The sequence below is a fragment of the Heliangelus exortis genome, chromosome 27 (assembly GCF_036169615.1).
Source record: "Heliangelus exortis chromosome 27, bHelExo1.hap1, whole genome shotgun sequence".
Classification (NCBI taxonomy): Eukaryota; Metazoa; Chordata; class Aves; order Apodiformes; family Trochilidae; genus Heliangelus; species Heliangelus exortis.
In genome coordinates, this window is record NC_092448.1 from 3,104,474 (window position 1) to 3,121,659 (window position 17,186).

Genomic DNA, 17,186 nt, shown 5'->3' on the forward strand with positions numbered 1-17,186 from the left:
AAAAAAAGCTGCTTAGTGATAGAAATTTCTGCAGAGAAGCCGGGTCTGTCCTGCAGTGCTCTCCCCCTGGGCCTCAGCTGCTCTTGGTCCTTGAGGTTTGCAGCTGGACCCTGCAGATTTTGGGGTGGGGGCCATCAAAATGCAAACTTTTGTCATCTCCTTGGGGTCAGCACCTGAGCTGGGGTACAGGAAAAGGGAGAGGGTGGATTCTGTGTTCTAGAGAACCCTCTGGCTCCCTGGGGGAGGTGGAGCACTGGCCCCTGGTGCTGGCTGTGGGGAAGGGGGTGGCCGAGTGCCCCCCATTCAGCAGCCAGACGTGTACCCTGGGGTCTGCCTCTGCCTTTTTTTTGGCTCTTAGCAGCTCTGCAGCCAGGCTGGGGCTTTTCCCTGGGAATTTCTGGAGCTTCTTGGTGCAGCTCTGCCAGCGTGTCCGGGTGGGGTGGTGACAATGACACCAGACACACGGAGTTTGTCACTGGGCTGTGGCACCATCTGTCTGGCAGGCTGTTAAAAGCCAGAGAGATGAAGGCAAAACCTGGTTTCAGGTGAGGTGAGGGGGGGACGGGACTCTCCAGAGGGGTGACGTGACGTCATCTGCATGAACTGAAATTTATCATTCTCACCCCAAGAGCTCAGCCTTGGGAGCTTCTCCCCCACCTCCTGTGGGGGGCGTCAGGGAATGAGAACCGGGCAGCAAGACCCTGGGTGAGGAGGAGATTGACGGAATAAAACCTGTGCTGTTTCTTGGACTTAAAAAAAAAAAAAAAAATCATAAAAAAATTGATAAAAAACATTGATAAAAACCCCACATATCGGTGGCCGGCACGTGACTCCCGGCCATGTGGCCACGTCACGTGCTCACACCCCCCCCGCCCCGCGCATGCGCAGAGGCCCCCTGCAGCGGGGCTCCCCGCGCCGCGGGCGGGGCCAGTGACGTCACGGCGCGACGGCCAATCAGCGGCGAGGGGCGGGGGGAGGCGGCGGCCCCGGTGCTCCCGCAGCTCCCGGTCCCGCTCCCGCCATGGCCCAGCGTGGCGGCCCCGCCGTGCTCCCGGACAACCCCTTCCAGGTGCGTCCTCCCCCGGGGAGGGCGGCGGCGGCGGCGGGCGGCCCCGCCTCACCTCACCTCGGCCGCGTCTCTTGCAGGACCCCGCGACGCTGCAGCCCCGGCCCGGTCCCGAGAGTGCGGTGCTCGACGCCTACAACCCCTTCGAGAGCGGAGCGGTGAGGCGGCGGGACCCTCGGTGAACGGGACCCCGCGGCGAGCGGCCTCTCACCCCCCCCTCTTCTCCCTGCAGCCGCCGCCCCCGTACCAGGCCCCATCGGCGGCCCCGCCGCCCCTGCCCGTAGCCGGCGGGCCCCCCCCGCAGCCTCCGCGGAAAGCCAGCCCCACCGAGCCCCGCAACTACGGCTCCTATGGCACGCAGGTACCGGGACGGGGAGGCGGCCGTGGGGCCGCCGTGGGATGGGCCGGGCCCGAGGCGGGAGCCCCAGGGCCTGCTCTCCCCTCCCAGGCCTCGGCGGCGGCCGCCACGGCGGAGCTGCTGAAGCGTCAGGAGGAGCTGAACCGGAAGGCGGAGGAGCTGGACCGGCGGGAGCGGGAGCTGCAGAACGCGGCTCTCGGCGGCGCCGCGAGTGAGTGGGGCTGTGAGGCGGGGGAGGGCCGGGGGCAGCCGTTCCCCCGGTCCCGCTGCCCCGGGCACCGCCTCTTCTCTCTTCTCGCCTCCTTCCCTCCGCAGCGAGGCTGAACAATTGGCCCCCGTTGCCGTCCTTCTGCCCGGTGAAGCCGTGTTTCTACCAGGACATCCCCGTGGAGATCCCTGCCGACTTCCAGAAGACCGTGTCCACCATGTATTACCTCTGGATGGGTGAGTCCCTGGCGAAGTCCCCAGGCAGGTTCCGGGAGGAGGTGGAGGAGCGAGTGCCCTGTCCTGCCCTGCCTGGGAGTGATCGCTGCTGCTGCTGCTGGGGAGAAGTTGCAATTAACACTTGGTGCCCAGGTCTGGGGGTTTGAGCCCCTGATGTGGGGAAGGGGGTGGTGGTGGGGGAGCCTCGCTCTGGTTGCCTGACCAACATCCTCTCCCCCAGCCAGCACCATTGCTCTCTTCCTGAACTTCTTGTCCTCGCTGGCCTGGTTCTGTGTGGAACCCTCCTCTGGTTCTGGGTTCGGCCTCTCCATCCTCTGGGCTCTCCTCTACACCCCCTGCTCCTTTGTGTGCTGGTACAGGCCGATGTACAAAGCTTTCAGGTGTGTATCTGCCACAGCTCCCAGGCCAGCACAGCAACAGGGGGTTGACTGCAAGGCTGCTGGGGAGTCTGGGCTGTGGGGTAGGACCAAGCCCTCACCCCAGCCTGGTGGTGTCCCAGCTCCTTTTGTGGCCTGTGGACCTGGGTGATTCCACACTGAGCAAGATGGATGAGGTTCTTCTCAGGAGGTCACAGGAGTGTTTTCCTGTGGACCTTGTTGCTGGAGAGCCCTGCCTCTTCCTTTTTTTAAGTCCCTTCACCAGCAGCTGCATCTCTGGGGGCTGCCTGTCCTCTTTGCATCCCTTCCTGCGAGGAAGATTTGAGAGTTGTTTCTGTGGCCTAAACCTTCTCTGCCTCTCTCTCTCTCTCTCTCTCTCCCAGGAGCGACAGTTCCTTCAACTTCTTTGTCTTCTTCTTCGTCTTCTTTGCCCAGAACGTGATGTACGTGCTGCAGGCCATTGGCATCCCAAACTGGGGATTCAGGTGGGTGCTGGGGGAGCCCTTGACCCTGGAAAAAGAGAGGGGATGGGATGGGAGAGAGGGAAATTGTGGGGAAAACACCTCCTGTTTTGCAGTGGCTGGATACTGAGCTTGATAGCACTGAGGAAGAACACAGCCGTGGCTGTGATGATGATGATGGTGTCGTTGTTCTTCACAGCCGTGGCTGTGTTGGGCATCATTATGCTGAAAAAGGTGAGTTTGGATCACAGATGGGGGTGACCACACCCAGTGTCCCTTAGCTGGGGGGGTGGGGGGGTTTTGGCACACAGAGGAGCACCGGGAGCCCGGAGCGGGTCCGGTGCCCCGGTCCCGAGCCCGCAGCCCTCTTGCAGATCCACTCCCTGTACCGCCGGACGGGTGCCAGCTTCCAGAAGGCCCAGGAGGAGTTTGCTGCAGGGGTCTTCTCCAACCAGGCCGTGCGCACCGCGGCGGCCAACGCTGCGGCCGGCGCTGCCACCAACGCCTTCCGTGCCCCTTAGCCGGGCGGTGGCTCCGGCTGCTCCTCGCACGTGGGCTCTTTCTAAGGAAGAGGAAGTCCGAGTTGCACTTTCATTGGATCCCCGTGTGTCTGCATCAGCTGTCAGAGGCTGCCTCATCCCAGCTTGGAAGTGCTGGTGCCTGAATCGTCCGCTGCTCTAACCCCTTTCCTGACAGATGGAGGCTGTTCTGTTTGTGCTGGTCCCTTCCCACAGTGGATGGTGCAAGGAGTGGGATGGGAGGAGCTCTGGCCAAGCCCTGCCCCTGTCATCGCCCTCCCTTCCAGCACCAGGAGCCTCCTCCAGGTGTGTGAGGGGGCCGCAGGCAGCTGCTCACCGTCCCCGTGTTGGCCAGGGCTCTCCTGTTCCCCACCCCCCCGTGCTGCACGTTGTGTGCCCTGAGGCACAGAGGGTTCCCCTTGCCCCCGCTCCCAGGATGTGCAGGGGTTGGTTGGCTCTTCCCTGGAGACTTTTGCCTGCCTTCCCTTTGACGTGGGACCAGAGTGCTGAGCCTGGAGGCAGCTCCCCCCCCCTCCCTCCCCTCCCTTTCCCAGTCCTCTCCCTCTCTCCTCTCCTGGGCTGAGCCTGCTCCAGGTGCAGGGAGAAGGAGAGAGAGGGGCTGGGACAGCGTGTGCTGCTGGTGGGGCTTCAGCCCTGGCATCCCCCTCTGGCCCCCCTGCCTTGGGGTGGTGCCTAATGCCAGGCTGGGCACCCAGGAGGGGCCCTGGTGCCTCCTCTGCCTCCTCCTCGCTCCCAGACACGGGGTGAACAGCTTTTCCCTCTTTCCCTGCCCTCTGGCCAGTGCCCCCTTGCTCCTCCTGGCACCTCTCCGTTCCTCGGTGCCTTCACCCCCTCCCAGCACATCCTCTGTGTCCCTGCCAGCCCCTGGAGTCCTCCAATGTGCCGATGTCCTCGGGGGTCCCCAGGCCCGGTGTCACTGGGTTGGGTCTCATGATTTCTGCTTTGCCCCATCTCCTCACCGATGCACCCGGGTTCGGCTGGGCTGCTCGGGGGGTTCGTGCCTTCCCCCGGGGGGGCCGGTACAAGTGGTGGGTTCCTGTTACTGTCTCAGTGAAGTGGGGTCCCTGCTCCGGCCCTGCCCGTCCTGCTGTGTCTCCTCTCGCCCCTCGTGTGTTGCCGTGCCCCACGCCGAGCCGCCTTGAGGTTTTATTTAAGGAATAAATGAAGTTTCACCCCGAGTCTCCGCTGTCTCTGGGCTCTGCCGAGGGGAGCGGGAGGGAGCGACGGGGCGGGCCGGACTACAGCTCCCGGCGTGCCGCGCAGGGCCGGCCCCGGTGCGGGCGCGGTCGGGGCTGCGGGAACGTGACCGGAGCCTCCCTGCGCCGCTCGGAGCCCCGGCGGAGCGGGGATCCCGGAGGCCGCCGCCGGCTCTCGGCGGGGGCGATGCTCGTCCGCGCTCCCCGCAGCATCCCGCCGCCCAGGCGTCCCCACCGGGGGTCGGGCCTGGGGGGTGCGGGACGGCGAGCCCTCCGGTAGCTGCTCCGGGTCGGGGCCGCCCCGGGCCCTGTGCCGGCGATCACCGGAGGATGCTCCTGGGCGGCGGCCGGGCCCTCGCCCGCTGCCCGGCCCGCGGCTCCTCCCTCCCTCGGGGGCCGGCGGCCTGGCCCGGGGGCTGCGTGGAGGTTCTCGGCCTCGGCAGGGCGGGATGAGCCCCTGGCAGGGCCCCGGTACTGGAGGGACGGAGAGAGAGGAGGGAGCAGCGAGGCCGCGCTTTGCCCGCAGCCGGCGGCTCTAGGCTGGCTCTCCGGCGGGGATGCGAAGGTACCGGTGAAGCTGGTGCCGTTCCCAGGACACTCGCGGAGCTTCTGGGGTCCTCGGGTCCCGTCTCCGGACCAGGGAAGAGCCGCCGTCAGCATCCTCCGGGAGACGAAGGCTGGAGCCCGGCCCGTTCCTGCTCAGCATCCGTTCCTGCTTCCCCCAGACCGGCCCCGTCCTGGCGCGGTGCCGCCGGTTGCCCCGGGGCTCTGGGGCCGACTGGCCCCGCTCGCCGCCCGGGGCAACCATGCCCTCCCCCAGCGAGTCCAGCCGCTCGCTGACCGGCCGCACGTCCCGCAGCCTCACGCACCTCCGCGTCCAGCGGACCTGGCTGCAGATCCTGCTGGTGCTGGGCTTCATCCAAATCATCCTGGGAGTCCTGATCGTCACCTTCAGCCTGGTGGCGGCCACCATCACGCCTTCTGCCAAGATCCGGCATTCCTGCCCATCTTGGGCCGGCTTCTCGGTGAGTCTGAGGCTTGGGCAGCGCGGAGGGGCCCGACCCAGCGCTGGTTCGGCGGGTGGAGGGCTGCTGGGTGTGCCACCGGTCCCAGGGGAGCGGAGCCCCGCAGCTCCCCCACCCTCTGCCCGTGGCTGCCGCGGTGCATTGTGGGAGAATCCCGGGGGTTCTCCAGGGTGACCGTGTGAGGGATGGGGACCCCCGGGCGGCTGGGGTACGCCTTGCAGTGACACTTTTCTGGGCAAACCCCGAGGGGTGCGGGAGGGCTGCAGTGGCGGGCGGGGGGCTGCAGCCAGGCCCTGCTCCCAAGCAAGCTCTGCCTGCTGTGTGCCTGGGGTGTGGGCAGTGCTCTTGCAGGCCCGGGGTCCCTCATGGCACAGACCCTGGCCCAGGCTCGCTGCCGGCCTGGAGCTGCCCACAGTCCCCAGGCTCCCCTGAATCAGCAGTTTCTCCAGGCTCGCAGCGCTGAGGCTGCCCCTGTGGCCCTTCCGCTTCTGAACTGGCCCTGGGCTGCAGGGCTGGGGGGGCTCTGCCCGAGGGCGAGGGCTGCTCTGGACCCTACAGCCTGGCAGAGACCCCTCCCCATCCTCACCCCTGGGCTTGTGCGTCCGCAGCTGGCACTGTCTGGGATTGTTGGCATTGTCTCCTGGAAGCGGCCGCTCACCCTGGTGGTACGTGTTGGGGGGGGGCACCCTCTGTAGAGGGGGGTCCAGGCTGGCAAGGGCAGGGGGGGAGGACAGAGCAGCCCCACGTTCCTCCAGATGTGCAGCCATGTGCATCACCTCCCTGCTCTGCAGCCCTGCTCGGCTGGCAGCCCCTCTCCTCTGTGCTGCAGGTCACCTTCTTCACACTGCTGTCAGTGCTGGGTGTCATGCTGAGCCTTGCTGGATCCATCCTGTCCTGCCAGAACGCGCAGCTGGTGAGGTCTCTGGAGGCCTGTGAGACGGTGAGGCCAACCAGGGCTCCTGCAGTGCTCCTGCAGGCCCGGGCAGCTGAGCACAGCTTGTTCCTACGGATATGGCGAGCTGGGGAGCAGGGGTCTGCGGGTCCCTCACAGCGTTCCTTGTTCCTAGGAAAGGGACTCGTGTGTCTGCTGCCAGGCCCGCTCAGAAACTCTGCCAGCCTCCTGCAGCCAGCAGAGTGAGATGCTGACCATGTTCCCCACCCCTAAATGCAGGAGTATCCATGTGGTGCTCAAGGTGGGGGACCCGGAGGGGATCAGGGGCTCCCTGGGGAGTGGCTGTGCACTTTGCCATGCTCAGCAGCAGCTGCAGCTCATCCTGCTCCTCCCCAGGATCTCCTCTTCAGTGTCTGTGGTTTGACCGTCTTCTCCACCATCATCTGCACTCTCTCTGCTGTTGTGTGCTGCATCCAGATTTTCTCCCTTGACATTGCCCATGTGGTGAGTCTCGGCCCAGGCTCAGGAGCAGCATTCCCAGGCTGGGGAGGTCCCAGGGTGCTGTGGCAGGACCTGGCCCCAGCCGGGTTTGGGTTAAATCCTAAGACACGTATCCCTCACTGGAACTCTGGGTGGGGGGTCCCATCTCCCCCTCCTCTCCTTGCAGCTGGTCCCTCAGCGCTCGAGCTCCGTGACGCTGGAATGCACTTCCCCCCCTGACACCTTTCTTCAGAGCATGATGGACTTTGAGGAGTTTGTGCCCCCCGTACCACCACCGCCCTACTACCCACCCGAGTACACCTGCAGCTCCGAGACCGACGCGCAGAGGTGCCCAGCCGGGAGCAGGGCCACCCTGGTGCAGGAGCGGGGGCTCCTTTGCCCCCAGGCAGGGCTCATCCCACCCAATGTGGCTTTTCTGCTCTTGCCTCCACAGCATCACCTACAACGGCTCCATGGACAGCCCCGTGCCTCTCTACCCGACTGACTTCCCCCCCTCCTACGAGACTGTGATGGGGCTGCGGGGGGACAGCCAGGTGGGAGCTGGGATCCCAGGCAGGGATGGGCTCCTGCTCTGCCTGTGCACTGACCACGCTGTCCTGCAGGCCACCCTGTTTGACTCACAGCTGACGGACGGCTCACACGCCTGCACCTGCGACCGTGTCCCCTCCATCGTCCTCAGTGGAGAAGGTGAGTGACCCCCCCCCTGGTTCTTTCCAGGCTGGGAGCATCAGCAGGACAGGGGACCTGCCATGGGGGACCAGCCAGCCCTGCCCAGCGGCTCCTCCCTCACGCCCGCTTTTCTCGCAGTGTCCATGGACAGCGGGTCCTTGATCATGTCAGAGATCATGGACATCCCCGGGGACAGCAGTCCCTCGGAGGACTCGTGTCTGCTGGAGCTGCAGGGCTCCGTGCGCTCCATGGATTACGTCCTCTTCCGCTCCATCCAGCGGAGCCGTGCGGATTACTGCCTGAGCGTGGACTGCGTGCAGTGCAGCCACCACGCACGCAGCCCCACGCTGGGCTTGCAGGGACCCTTCGAGGAGACCCCTCAGCCCCGGGTGCGGGGGGAACGCTCCTATTCCTGCTCCACAGCAGAGCCTGGCCACGACGGCGTCTTGGTGGGGGGAGCCGTGACCCACAGCTGCAATCGCCTGGAGGGGCTGTCCCGCTGCCTCGGGCCCTGCTTCCCCGAGGTGCGACTCAAGGAGAAGGGTTCTCTGCAGGGACGTGGGGGTGGCTGTCCCACCGGCTCTGCTTCTGGACCCCTCAGCCACCCACGGCGCAACAGTGAGACCTCCTGCCCCTCATCCCCCGCCCCGGGGCTGAGCCAGCGCCCGCTGGTGAGGTCGCACAGTGACCCTGGCGTCCTGACTGCTGGGGATGCTGGTAGGTGGCTGGTAGGGAAGTGTGTGTGACCGTGTGTGGCTGGGATGGACTGTGGGGTTTGGCTGTTTCTCTGTGGCCTGGCAGGTTTAGAGCTGGTCTGAAGGCAGGTGGTTGTCCCAGGGGAGTGGGGGGGAGCAGGCAGAAGCTGCTGGGCTGTGAGGAGGGGGGTGCTTGGTGGGTTGTGCTGGTGCTGCTGAAGCCTGAGGATGCTCTTTCTGCTCCCAGCAGATTTCAGGGAAGTACTTTATACCAAAGCACTGGAGGACAGCGTGTCCAACTCCTCTGCGGATACAGGTCAGGGCACTGGGGGATGCACAGAGAACTCGGGGGTAGAGGTTGTGTTTCCACAGCCCTTTGGTCACCAGACTCACCCCATTGGGGCCAGATTAATGGAGACCCATGGTGGTACTGTTCCCACTGGCTGGGGAGGGGAGAAAGCAGGACCCCCAGGGCTGTGGGTTCAGGTCCCAGTTGGGAGCACTGTCCCAGCATCCAAGACCAGCATCCCCACAGGGCTGTGGGGTCAGGTCCCAGTTGGGAGCACTGTCCCAGCATCCAAGACCAGCATCCCCACAGGGCTGTGGGGTCAGGTCCCAGTTGGGAGCACTGTCCCAGCATCCAACACCAGCATCCCCACAGGGCTGTGGGGTCAGGTCCCAGTTGGGAGCACTGTCCCAGCATCCAACACCAGCATCCCCACAGGGCTGTGCTCAGAGGCCTGCCTGCTCCGCCATTCACACTGTGACTCCCCCCGACTGCTCCGGGCTGGCTCGGTGGGGAAGAACAAGCTGCTGCCCTCCAAGAAGATGATGCAGCAGTTATCAAAGACAACAACTCGCTCTCTGGGGGATCTCAAAGTCTGCCGGGGCACTCGTGGGCTGGTGGCCAGGTTCCTGCAGAGACCCAAGCGCAGCCCAGCAGCTGGTGTGGAGGTGCCCGGGCACGGCTCTCAGGGGCACAAGCAGGTGAGCTCCAGCAGCCCTGGTGCCCCAGGGGACAGGGCAACCTCCCCTTTCCCAGGGGCTTCCATTCATGTCATGTCCCAGGGGCTTCCATTGCCATGGTCTGGTAACTGCAGCAATAGTGGATCAAGGGTTGGACTTGATGATCTCTGAGGTCCCTTCCAACCCGGCCAATTCTATGATTCTCTGATTCTATGATTCATGCCCTTACACCCTCTGGTCCTCCTCTAGCTTCTGGGGTCTCCATTCCCCTGCCATGGTGTTAGCACCCCAGCTGCAGGCAGGGGTGCAGGCAAAGCTTCCTTCCTGTGGCACTGTCCCTGCCCAGCCCCTCCTTGCCCTCACAGCCCCTTCCCGTTGGTCACCACCTTAACCGTGAGTGGGAAAAGCACCTGTGTGGCAACAGTTTTGGCTTTTCCCCTGAGTCACGAGAGCCCAGAGCAAATCATGGTGACATCTTGTCCTTGGCTTACGGGATGCTGAAACCCTTGCACAGCCCAAGAGGCCCTGACAGGAACGAGCCCGTCCTTAATGACAGCGTGTGTGTGTGTGTGTGTGTGTGACACACACCTTCACCATCCCTTGCCACCCTGCTGACCTGAGCCGTGCACCCGCCCGCCTCGGGTGCCAGGGGACCAGAGTTCGAGTGAGGGGCTGCAGCCTGTCCCTCTGGGCCTGCAGGTTCCCTGGAACACCCGGTCCGGAGCAGAGCGGCCCCACGAAGGCATCCACCTGCAGAGCTGCGGGGATCTGAGCTCCACCTCCTCCCTGCGCCGGCTCCTCTCCTCCCGCCGCCTGGAGCGCAGCCGCCCGCAGAGCCTCAGCGGGACCTGCAAGGAGAGCGCCCTGTGACACCTCCGCGGGGACATTCCGGGTGTCACAGGGCGGGTCCCGCTCCGGGCCAGGGCCCTCGGACTTCTCGGACATTGCTGCTGCCCGGGCGGGGCTGGGTCCTGCGCCGCTGCCCTGGGGGCTCTGCCGGGCCCCTGCCCCAAGGGGAGACAGGGCTGGGGGCTGGTCCCCTGGGGTACCTGCTGGGGGCCGAGGTGGCCATGCCTGTCCCCTGCACCAGCCGTGCCTGTACTCCCGGGACGGCCATGCCTGTCCCCCAGAGTGGCTGTGCCTGTTCCCCCTGTCTTGGCTGTGCCAGTCCCCTGCACCAGCCGTGCCTGTACCCCTGGGGTGGCCGTGCCTGTCCCCCGCACTGGCCGTGCCTGTACCCTGCGTCGGCGGTGCTTGTCCCTTGCCCTGTCCCCTGTGCTGGCCATGCCTGTCCCTTGCCCTTGTCCCCTGCGCCGGCCGTGCCTGTCCCCTGTGCTGGCCATTCCTGTCTCCTGTCCTGTCCCCCGCGCCAGCTGTGCCTGTTCCCCCCTCCCACCTGTCCCCACACCCGCCGTGCCCGGTGCCCGGTCCCCTGCGCTGGCCGTGCCCGCCCGCTCCCCCCGGGGTTCCCTCTCCCGGCTGTGTCCGGGGCCCCGTTGCGGGGCGCTGCCCCTCGCTGCAGACACAATAAAGCGGTCGCTGCCCCCCGGGGCCGTGGTGCCGGTGGCGCCGGGGGAAGGGGCGGGACGGGGCGGGACGGGACGGGACTGGACGGGAGGGGTGGGTGGGTGGGTGGGTGGGTCAGTCAGTCAGCTGACCGGTCATGTGACACCGGGGCTGCCGGTGGGGGCTCTGTGATCGTTCGGGGGCCGGAGGGGGGGGGCGGAGCGGGAGCAGCGTGGTGCGGAGCGGAGTGGGGCGGGTCCGCGCCGTGCGCCGTCCCGGTGCCCCCCGCATCTCCCCGGCCCGTGGCAGGGAAAGGGTCGGGCCCGCTCTCTTGCCCAAGCCGCGGCCTGCCCAGAGCCGGTGCCGCTCCTGTACCGGCGCCCCGGGCGTGGGCGGGACGGGAAGCCCGGGCGCCCTTAAAGGCGAGGCCGGCAGCGGCCCTGGGGCCGGGCAGGCAGCGAGCCGGGACCGGCTCGGGGTGCCACCGGGACAGGAGGCTTCGGCGGGGCCGGTGCTGGCGGGCTCCGGGGGCGGCGACGGGGCCATGGGAGCCCTGGGCTGGCGGCGGCTGCTGCTGCTGCTGCTGGCCGTGCACCGGGCTGCAGGTGAGCACCGGGCTGCAGGTGAGCACCGGGCTGCAGGTGGGCACCGGGGAGGGGAGAGGGTGCGGAGCTCAGGGGCAGCCCCCGGGCAGGTGGGAGGGCTCCGGCAGGGACGTGTTCCCGCACTGGCAGCCGCCCCCAGCCTGCCCGTGTCCCCCAGGTGCCCGGCCCTGCAGCCCCAAGTATTTTGGTCGTGATGCCATGGTGTGTGTCTGCAATGCCACTTACTGTGACACGCTGGACCCCGTCGTCCTGCCTGCCCCGGGCACTTACATCAAGTACGAGAGCAGCAAGGCTGGGAAGAGGCTGGAGCGCAGCGAGGGGAATTTCCAGCGCATGCTGCACGCCCCAGGTACCTGGTGTGGGAGGTAGAGATGGACCCGACCCTGTCCACCACCTGCCCTCACGCTTGATTCCCCCCACTGCAGATCTGGTCCTGACTGTAGACACAACGCAGAGGTACCAGCACGTGAAGGGGTTTGGCGGTTCCGTCACGGATGCTGCTGCCATAAATATCCTTTCCCTGCCAGAAACAGCCCAGGACCACCTGCTCCGCTCGTACTTCTCTGAGGAAGGTGAGAACACCACGGGGAGGTGGGTTGGATGGTGATGGGGACCCTGTGGGTTTCTGCCTTGGAGCTGGCAGGGCTCGGACACCTCCTGTCCTCCTGGTCACCTCGTCCTGTCCCACTCCACTGTGCCTGGCAGGATTAGAGTACAACCTCATCCGGATCCCCATGGCCAGCTGTGACTTCTCCCTCCATGCCTACACCTACGACGATGTTCCCTTCGACTATGAGCTCACCCACTTCAGACTGCGAGATGAGGACACGAAGCTGAAGGTGAGTGGTGGAATAGAGGAGGGGTCAGACTTGGGGGGTGGGGGGGGGGGAGGCTCAGGGGCTCAGCTCAGGTGGTCCCTCTGCTCTTTTCCTGCAGATTCCCGTCCTCCACCGAGCCCTGGCCATGAGCAAGCAGCCGGTGCTGCTGTACGCGAGCCCCTGGACCTCCCCGACCTGGTTGAAGACCAGTGAGTCCTTCGTGGGGAAGGGCACGCTGAAGGGACAAGCAGGGGACAAGTACCACAAGACTTGGGCCAACTACTTTGTACGGTAGGGAGAGCCTGGGCTGAAGGGATGGGTGTCTGGCAGGTGCAGATCCCCACATCTCACCCTCTGCCCTCTGCCCAGGTTCCTGGATGAATACGCCAAGTACAACTTGACCTTCTGGGCAGTGACAGCTGAGAACGAGCCTACAGCTGGGCTGATTAACAACTACCCCTTCCAGTGCCTGGGTTTCACAGCTGAGCAGCAACGGGACTTCATCGCCCAGGACCTGGGCCCCGCGCTGGCCAACAGCTCCCACCACAACATCCAGCTCATCATCCTGGACGACAACCGGCTCCACCTCCCACACTGGGCCAAAGTGGTGAGTGCAGCCTGGGGTCCACCCCAGGATGGTGGGGTCACCACCAGCACGGTGAGCCAGGGCAGGTCCCCTGTCCCCATGGAGGGCTCAACTGCTCTTTCCCACAGCGGGAGGGATGGGGGCACTTGGTGTGACTCATGGGATCTAGTGGTGGGCAACTCTTCTCCCTTCCAGGTCCTTGAGGATGAAAAAGCAGCTCGTTACATCCATGGCATTGGCATCCACTGGTATCTGGACTTCATCGGTCCCATACAGGACACGGTGGTGCCCACACATGAACTCTTCCCTGATTATTTTATCCTGGCCACGGAGGCGTGCATTGGGGCCCACTTCTGGGAGCGGGATGTTATCCTGGGCTGCTGGGAGCGGGGCAACCAGTACAGCCACAGCATCCTGATGGTGAGTGCTCCTCTGCTGCCCTGCACAGCCAGCCCTGGAGAGAGCTGCCAGCACCCTCCCTCTCCCTCCCACTGGTACCCCACTCCTTAGGTAGATCTGTGGCCTGTCCCATTGCAGAATCTGAACCACTATGTGGCTGGCTGGACCGACTGGAACCTGGCTCTGGATCTGGAGGGAGGCCCCAACTGGGTCAAGAACTACGTGGACAGCCCTGTCATTGTGGATGCCAGCGAAGGCATCTTCTACAAGCAGCCCATGTTCTACCACATGGGGCACTTCAGGTGGGTCAAGCCCCCCTGCCACGCTCTCAGCTGCTGGGGCTGCAGCTCCGTGGTTGCGGCACCAACTTGTTGGGAGGAGAGATGGGCAGGGTTGTTGGGAGGAGAGGCTCTGTCGGGGTCTGCCTCCCTTCCTGGGGTTACTTTTTGCTTGTGCCCACGCAGTAAGTTCATTCCTGCGGGATCCCAGCGCGTGGGGCTCGTTGCCTCCAAAGAGTCCAAAAAGACTGATCTGGAGTACACGGCGTTCCTGCGCCCCGACGGTGCTGTGGTGGTGGTGGTCCTGAACAGGTGAGTGATGTGACGTGCCAGCATGCCACCCATCCTGCCAGGCTGGGCTGGTTCTGCTGGGCCTGTGGGTGCTGTGGAGCTGGTGCAGGTCTGACTCGGCTGCTCCTCTCCCTCCAGGTCCCCGCAGAATGTCACCTTTGGGCTGGCTGACAGGGTCGGCCTCATCGCAGCCGTGGCTCCAGCCAGCTCCATCCAGACCTACCTGTGGCAGCGGCACTGAAGGGGCTGGGACACCCGTGGCTGGCCAGGGACAGCTGAGCCAGGCCAGGAGAGGAGCCCCAGACTGCCCGCGGGCTCGGGCCAGGGAGCAAAGAGGAGGCAGCTCCCAGCCCTGTCTGGGCTGTGGTGGAGCAGAGTGCTCGGGTGAGCTGGGTCAAGGAGTGCTGGGCATGGAGATCCCATAGGCTCTAAACGCTGTTTTCTGCTGCTCCAATATTAAAGGCTGCTGCTGCCTCTTCATCTGTGGCTGGAAGAGGAACATCCAGGTCCCTCCCCTGCTCCCAGGCACTGTGGCTGGTTGCCGCCTGGGCAACGAGCCCGCAGGAGTCCCAAGGGCAGCACAGAGCACTCTATGGGGTGGCCACTCTCTTTCCCACCCCTCGTTGCTCTCCCCACAGCTCACTTCAGGGGTTGTCCTCATCTGCCCCCAGTTTCAAGTGTGTGCTGCCTGCCTTGGGGTGAGCTGAGCCCAGGTCCTCTCCTGCTGCCTTTGCAGGAGGTTTGGGGGCTGAGTGGCAGCTTGGGATTTACTTGGCACACAGAGGCTCTGGGTCCTGGAGCACAATGCCTGGACATCCACCTCAGTGGAAGCCCTGGGTAGGGACTGAGGCCAAACTTCACCTTTCAGTTCTTCCTCTGCTGAGCTGGAGCTGCTTGTGGCCCAGCGTAGGGCTGGGAGCTGTGTGGGTTTTATCCCACCTCCCCCAGGCTGTGGGGTGCCCGTGAGGTGGGGTCTGGAGGCGAAACCAGCTTCAGGGGTGCTGCAGCACGAGGGGTTCAGGCTAGGAGTGGACTCAAGGCAGAAGACACCTTCTCCTGGGGGTGTCCCCTGCCACGGGACACGCTGTTCCTGCAGGGATGCAGCACCTGGGCAGAGTGGTCCCCACTGCAAGGAGGAGGCTTGGGGAGCACCAGGGGCTCAGCACCCACCATGCAGCCAGGGCATCTTGAGCAAGCAGGCCCAGGGGCAGGAGTGGGTGCTGAGCGAAGGCACACCCAGGAAGGAGGGAGGGGGGAGCTGGAAGGGTGTGAGGAGCTGGAGATTACGGCAGGGAGGCCGGGATTGCAGGTGGGGTGTGGAAAGGAGGCCCAGGCTGCTGCGCTGAGCTGGGTCAGCAGTGTTGATGTGAGCAGGATGGGGCCCAGGGGTGCTGTCAGGACTGACAGCAGACGCTGCGTGGGCCTGGCACAGCCCAGCACCGCAGTGCCTGGGGTGCCAGGGTCACCCTTCAAAGCTGGCACCATGAACTGTGCTGCTTTGCCACCAGGGCATCGCCTTGGGACCCTGCTACACCCCGGGGGTCCCCGAGTCCTGGCTGTGCAGAGCTCAGGAGCATCCTGGTCCTGCCCGGAGGCTGTGTTTGTCCACAAGAGGGAAATATTTCTCCAGGATTTCAGCACCGATGAGCCCCACTCCCAGCATCCTGGCCCCGCGGCAGGACCATTCCTCCCCCTCCTCCCTCCTTCCCAAGATCTTACTTACCAGTTGCCTCTAACCTTTTACTGGTCCGGGGACTGCAAACCGATGTCTCAATGCTGCATCACCCTGGGACATCCTGGAGCCCTCCTTCCCTGTGCTCTGCTGGGCTCTGAAGGAGCAGCAGCTCCTGGTGAAATGGAGAGGAGGTGAATCCTCCAACCTCCTTGGGCTTGGCTCATTAATTCTTGTGCAAAATCTTGGCTCGTTCTGGGGCACGTAGGGGCTGGTGGCTGCCAGGACTGGGAGGATGGGACCCCCCACCCCCACCCCCATGGAACCAGTGAGCACCAGCAAGGGCCACATCTCTGCATGCTCTGGGCTGAGGTCCAACTGCCTGGCAGGACCCTGGAGCCTGAGCTGCCACGATGCCCATCGGGGCTCTGAACCTCTGGTTCTCACTTTGGCACCCATGGGTTTTTTTGGGTTTTTTTTGGGTTGCAAGCCCCATAAAGCCAACTCAGCCCCAGGTCTGTGTTCCCAGGTTCCCCATCCCCACCGACTTGGCTAAGAGACAAAATCAACCCCCCCCGGGCTCCTCCACTGGCTGTCAACCCCGTGAGAAACCGTGTGCGGGGAGCGGCACCGGGAAGCGGCTCCGAGAGGATTTGGTGGGGCTGCCCAGCATCTCCCGTGCCACCCGCCCCGTGCCAAGGCGTTGCCCTTCCCCTGGGTCTCACTTTTCCTGCTCAGCAGGAAGCTCTTATCAGCGTTGATAGGGATGAGCTCCAGCAGCCTCCGCAGTGTTTTTTTGCTCAGGGGAGCTGTGGGACCCTGAGCGGGCTGTGGGGCCGTGGCCAGAGCCCAAAACAAGAAGGGAAAAGGTGTATGGGGAAGTTGGGGTGGCTGGAAGCAGGCCTGGAGGCAGCTGTTATCCCATGGGGCAGCAGGAGGCTCGTATCTTGAGCCCCAGTTTTGGGATGAGGTTATCAACCAGGGTGTAGCACCCAGCTGATAGGTTAATCAGAAGCTGGGGGTGGGAGAGCCACAGGGCAGAGCGATGGGGCCAAGAGCTTCATAGAACCAGAGAATAATTAGGGTTGGAAGGGACCTTAAAGATGCTTCCTTCCAGGGCTGCCTGTGTGCCCCTGAGCCCCTCTGCCCCTTCCCTCCCTGGCAGCCACAGCCCCCTGGCTTGGTCCCATGTGGCAGGCAGAGGGACGGTGACAGGGCAGGACCAGGGCTAGGACCAAGTTTGATAAATTGAATTGCCCCACAGCTGCATCTGACATGCCAGAAAAGGAAAAAATTAGTCATGGAGTGCTGCTCCACCCCAAGAGGGAGAGCTAACGGAGCACTTTAACCCTGTGGAGGGAAACTCTGAGCCCTGGTGTTGGGTGCTTTTGGGGGGTGGGCTGGGAGCTGGCACCTCGCTGCCCCCCTGGGCCACCCCTGCTGAGAGCATCCCCACAGCCATGGGTGCACGCACGTGTGGCCACGGGAAGGAGGCACATCCTGGTGATGTGACCAGGGAGAGCTCCTGGAGTGGTTTGTCAGCAGGCAGAGAGGAGCAGAGCTCAGCTCCTGGCACTGCCAGGGTCAGGGCAATGAGTCCCCTCTGTGGTTTTGGCTCAGCACCACAACCCTGGCTGCCATTGCTTGTGGCCAGAGCTGGGGCTCTTGCCAGTTGTTGCCACGGCTTCCATGGTTGCTGCTTTCCCCGTGGTGTGTGCTGAGGTGGGGCAAGCAATGCAAAAAGTCTTGGGCAGGGCACGGCAGCAGCCCCAGCGTGGCTGCACCTGGAGGGGCTGCAGCCCCCTTTGCCATCCTCACCCGGGGGTTCTGGGCATTCCCCAC

The 17,186-nt window shown here is 64.7% G+C and overlaps 3 protein-coding genes and 1 long non-coding RNA gene across 12 annotated transcripts; 3 read left to right on the top strand and 1 right to left on the bottom strand.

The window, feature by feature from the left end:
* Positions 1 to 906: 906 nt before the first annotated feature.
* On the top strand, positions 907 to 4,423 carry SCAMP3 (secretory carrier membrane protein 3). 2 transcript variants are annotated; one of them, XM_071727329.1, is made up of 9 exons: positions 907 to 1,069; positions 1,147 to 1,224; positions 1,299 to 1,427; positions 1,515 to 1,635; positions 1,740 to 1,868; positions 2,089 to 2,248; positions 2,629 to 2,730; positions 2,823 to 2,940; positions 3,081 to 4,423. In XM_071727329.1, the coding sequence occupies exons 1-9, from the start codon at positions 1,022 to 1,024 to the stop codon at positions 3,225 to 3,227; spliced, it is 1,032 nt and encodes a 343-aa protein (XP_071583430.1). In that variant the 5' UTR covers positions 907 to 1,021; the 3' UTR covers positions 3,228 to 4,423. The 2 variants fall into 2 exon arrangements, with proteins under 2 accessions (XP_071583430.1, XP_071583429.1); XM_071727328.1 differs by having other exon boundaries at positions 1,299 to 1,635.
* Positions 4,424 to 5,247: 824 nt separating this feature from the next.
* On the top strand, positions 5,248 to 10,740 carry ENTREP3 (endosomal transmembrane epsin interactor 3). Of its 7 annotated transcripts, XM_071727320.1 has the most exons (12): positions 5,248 to 5,466; positions 6,075 to 6,131; positions 6,296 to 6,406; positions 6,534 to 6,659; positions 6,755 to 6,862; positions 7,026 to 7,186; positions 7,293 to 7,392; positions 7,462 to 7,546; positions 7,667 to 8,245; positions 8,471 to 8,539; positions 8,948 to 9,210; positions 9,889 to 10,740. In XM_071727320.1, exons 1-12 carry the CDS (start codon positions 5,248 to 5,250, stop codon positions 10,057 to 10,059), a joined length of 2,049 nt encoding a protein of 682 aa, XP_071583421.1. In that variant the 3' UTR covers positions 10,060 to 10,740. The 7 variants fall into 7 exon arrangements, with proteins under 7 accessions (XP_071583421.1, XP_071583416.1, XP_071583420.1 ...); XM_071727315.1 differs by having other exon boundaries at positions 7,293 to 7,546; XM_071727318.1 differs by lacking the exon at positions 5,248 to 5,466 and having other exon boundaries at positions 5,669 to 6,131.
* Positions 9,653 to 10,723, bottom strand: LOC139787919 (uncharacterized). The gene is made up of 2 exons (XR_011722725.1): positions 10,586 to 10,723; positions 9,653 to 10,037 (listed from the first exon to the last, which is right to left on the bottom strand). It is a non-coding gene; the product is annotated as an uncharacterized lncRNA (long non-coding RNA).
* A 127-nt stretch (positions 10,741 to 10,867) lies between the features above and the next one.
* LOC139787916 (lysosomal acid glucosylceramidase-like) lies at positions 10,868 to 14,152 on the top strand. Of its 2 annotated transcripts, none has more exons than XM_071727321.1 (10): positions 10,868 to 11,300; positions 11,458 to 11,649; positions 11,726 to 11,872; positions 12,006 to 12,139; positions 12,237 to 12,409; positions 12,488 to 12,725; positions 12,900 to 13,124; positions 13,242 to 13,405; positions 13,568 to 13,693; positions 13,811 to 14,152. In XM_071727321.1, the coding sequence occupies exons 1-10, from the start codon at positions 11,240 to 11,242 to the stop codon at positions 13,911 to 13,913; spliced, it is 1,563 nt and encodes a 520-aa protein (XP_071583422.1). In that variant the 5' UTR covers positions 10,868 to 11,239; the 3' UTR covers positions 13,914 to 14,152. The 2 variants fall into 2 exon arrangements, with proteins under 2 accessions (XP_071583422.1, XP_071583423.1); XM_071727322.1 differs by lacking the exon at positions 10,868 to 11,300 and adding an exon at positions 11,329 to 11,336.
* Positions 14,153 to 17,186: the final 3,034 nt, after the last annotated feature.

Coding starts and splice junctions, on each gene's coding strand:
- LOC139787916 (XM_071727321.1), top strand. CDS start 11,240: ATGGGAGCCCTGGGCTGGCGGCGGCTGCTGCTGCTGCTGCTGGCCGTG. Junction 11,650..11,725: donor GCGCATGCTGCACGCCCCAG/GTACCTGGTGTG, acceptor CCCCCACTGCAG/ATCTGGTCCTGACTGTAGAC. Junction 13,406..13,567: donor TACCACATGGGGCACTTCAG/GTGGGTCAAGCC, acceptor GTGCCCACGCAG/TAAGTTCATTCCTGCGGGAT.
- ENTREP3 (XM_071727313.1), top strand. CDS start 5,832: ATGGCACAGACCCTGGCCCAGGCTCGCTGCCGGCCTGGAGCTGCCCAC. Junction 6,863..7,025: donor CCCTTGACATTGCCCATGTG/GTGAGTCTCGGC, acceptor CTCTCCTTGCAG/CTGGTCCCTCAGCGCTCGAG. Junction 8,246..8,470: donor CCTGACTGCTGGGGATGCTG/GTAGGTGGCTGG, acceptor TTCTGCTCCCAG/CAGATTTCAGGGAAGTACTT.
- SCAMP3 (XM_071727328.1), top strand. CDS start 1,022: ATGGCCCAGCGTGGCGGCCCCGCCGTGCTCCCGGACAACCCCTTCCAG. Junction 1,070..1,146: donor TCCCGGACAACCCCTTCCAG/GTGCGTCCTCCC, acceptor CGTCTCTTGCAG/GACCCCGCGACGCTGCAGCC. Junction 1,636..1,739: donor GGCTCTCGGCGGCGCCGCGA/GTGAGTGGGGCT, acceptor TTCCCTCCGCAG/CGAGGCTGAACAATTGGCCC.